At 45.1% G+C, this 1932-nt stretch overlaps 1 protein-coding gene across 1 annotated transcript; it reads left to right on the top strand.

Annotated features, from left to right (window-relative positions):
* The first annotated feature begins 933 nt into the window (after window positions 1-933).
* Window positions 934-1547, top strand: LOC121479483 (chromobox protein homolog 1-like). The gene has a single exon (XM_041735115.1). It carries the CDS (start codon window positions 980-982, stop codon window positions 1535-1537), a length of 558 nt encoding a protein of 185 aa, XP_041591049.1. The 5' UTR covers window positions 934-979; the 3' UTR covers window positions 1538-1547.
* Window positions 1548-1932: the final 385 nt, after the last annotated feature.

The following is a 1932-nucleotide window of genomic DNA, read 5'->3' as shown; positions in this document are numbered from 1 at the left end:
TTGCTAGTTAATATTTGTAACAAACATGGCTGATGCTCTACACTTATTCTCTGAATCCTCTTATGTTTGCCCCATGGCTCTTTCATATATTTTGCTCCTAATGGCTTTTGCTCCAGACTTTCCTCATACTTCTTGGGCTACTGGAGCCATATACCCCAGACAGAGGGACTTAGAGATGCCTTGGAATTTAATTCCCTCTGGGATGATTTTTAAGCAATCACGGCCTAGACTCTGAGGAAGCCAAAGTCCACTTTCTTGCATCAGGACAAACCTGAGGCATACTTCATCCTCCAGAGCTCCGCTGTAGAATCAGGTGGAGATAAGATATTTACCTGAAAACATACCCTGGCTGGGGCTTCTTTTGTTCTCTTGTACTGTTTCCTCTATTCTCTTCCAGTTTCCCTTGGTATCACTTCCTTAATAACTTTCTTGCATAAGAGTCTTCATCTTACAAACTACTTCTTATGAAACTGGCCCAAGACACTAATATAGATTTTTTGGTAAAATTGATCTTTGGGTAGGTGTATGGTGATTCTAAACACTTCAAAAGGATTGTAGGGAAAGTTAAAGTATATTGGACCTTTATTATGATGAAGATATCATAATTGTAGGATTTCTGGATGAACTATGGTTATAGTTGAGGCTTTCTTTACCTAGGCAGGATTGTTTATTAGACTTTTAAGAATGTGTTAAGCTTTATTCAATCTCTACACATGAAATTTTATAGTTGAATAATTGTCCATTATTATGATTAATATCAAAAGTAATGATATTGTGAGGGGAGGGCCGTTGGCTGGGGCCTGCGGTACGCCGCTTCAGTGAGGGGGTCCACTGAGGCCAGCGGCTTGTTGCTTTTCTGGGTACCACTCCCCCGGCCGGCCCCACGCCACAGGCCATTAGCATGGCACCAATTCCTCTCGGGCTCTTGGGCGCTGCTCTGAGCAGCATCACCCTTTAGACCAGAAAGCTGGCAGGCACTATGGGGAAGAAACAAAACAAGAAGAAAGTGGAGGAGGTGCTAGAAGAGGAGGAAGAGGAATATGTGGTGGAAAAAGTTCTTGACCGTCGAGTGGTAAAGGGCAAAGTGGAGTGCCTCCTAAAGTGGAAGGGGTTCTCAGATGAGGATAACACGTGGGAGCCAGAAGAGAACCTGGATTGCCCTGATCTCATTGCCGAGTTTCTACAGTCACAGAAAACAGCACATGAGACAGATAAATCAGAGGTAGGCAAAGGCAAAGCTGACTCTGATTCTGAAGATAAGGGAGAAGAGAGCAAACCAAAGAAGAAGAAAGAAGAGTCAGAAAAGCCACGAGGCTTTGCCCGGGGTTTGGAACCAGAGCGGATTATTGGAGCTACAGACTCCAGTGGAGAACTCATGTTCCTGATGAAATGGAAAAATTCTGATGAGGCTGACCTAGTCCCTGCCAAGGAAGCCAATGTCAAGTGCCCACAAGTGGTCATATCCTTCTATGAGGAAAGGCTGACGTGGCATTCTTACCCCTCGGAGGATGATGACAAAAAAGATGACCAGAATTAACTGTCCTGAGTACCTGCCCCTGTCACATCTGACTGTGGGTTTCAAGTGGAGAGGGAAGGAGTTCTACTTGTCTTGACACCGTAGAGGTGGCTTGAGAAGATGTCCTTTGAAGAGCCAGTATCGTTTCTGTGCCCTACAGCAGCCCAAGTGCTCTAAAGCCTTTCCATGCTGTGTAGTTTGCACACCCATCCCAGTGAAGGGGAAGGAAGAGAAGTATTGCAAGGCCACCCATTCTGTACTTTGCTGAGAAAGGCAAAGGGCCTTCCATGAAGGACAGAACTTGCAGAATGGGTGTGTGGGAGAGCAAAAGATACTGTAGATCTTCAAAGTGCATCTCCACAACCCACAGCCTTCTTCCCAATAGTGTTAACTCTCTGCATTTTTACAGCGTAGCA

Source organism: Vulpes lagopus, chromosome 20 (genome assembly GCF_018345385.1).
Source record: "Vulpes lagopus strain Blue_001 chromosome 20, ASM1834538v1, whole genome shotgun sequence".
Taxonomy (NCBI): Eukaryota; Metazoa; Chordata; class Mammalia; order Carnivora; family Canidae; genus Vulpes; species Vulpes lagopus.
This window is presented reverse-complemented; position numbering and strand designations above follow the sequence as displayed.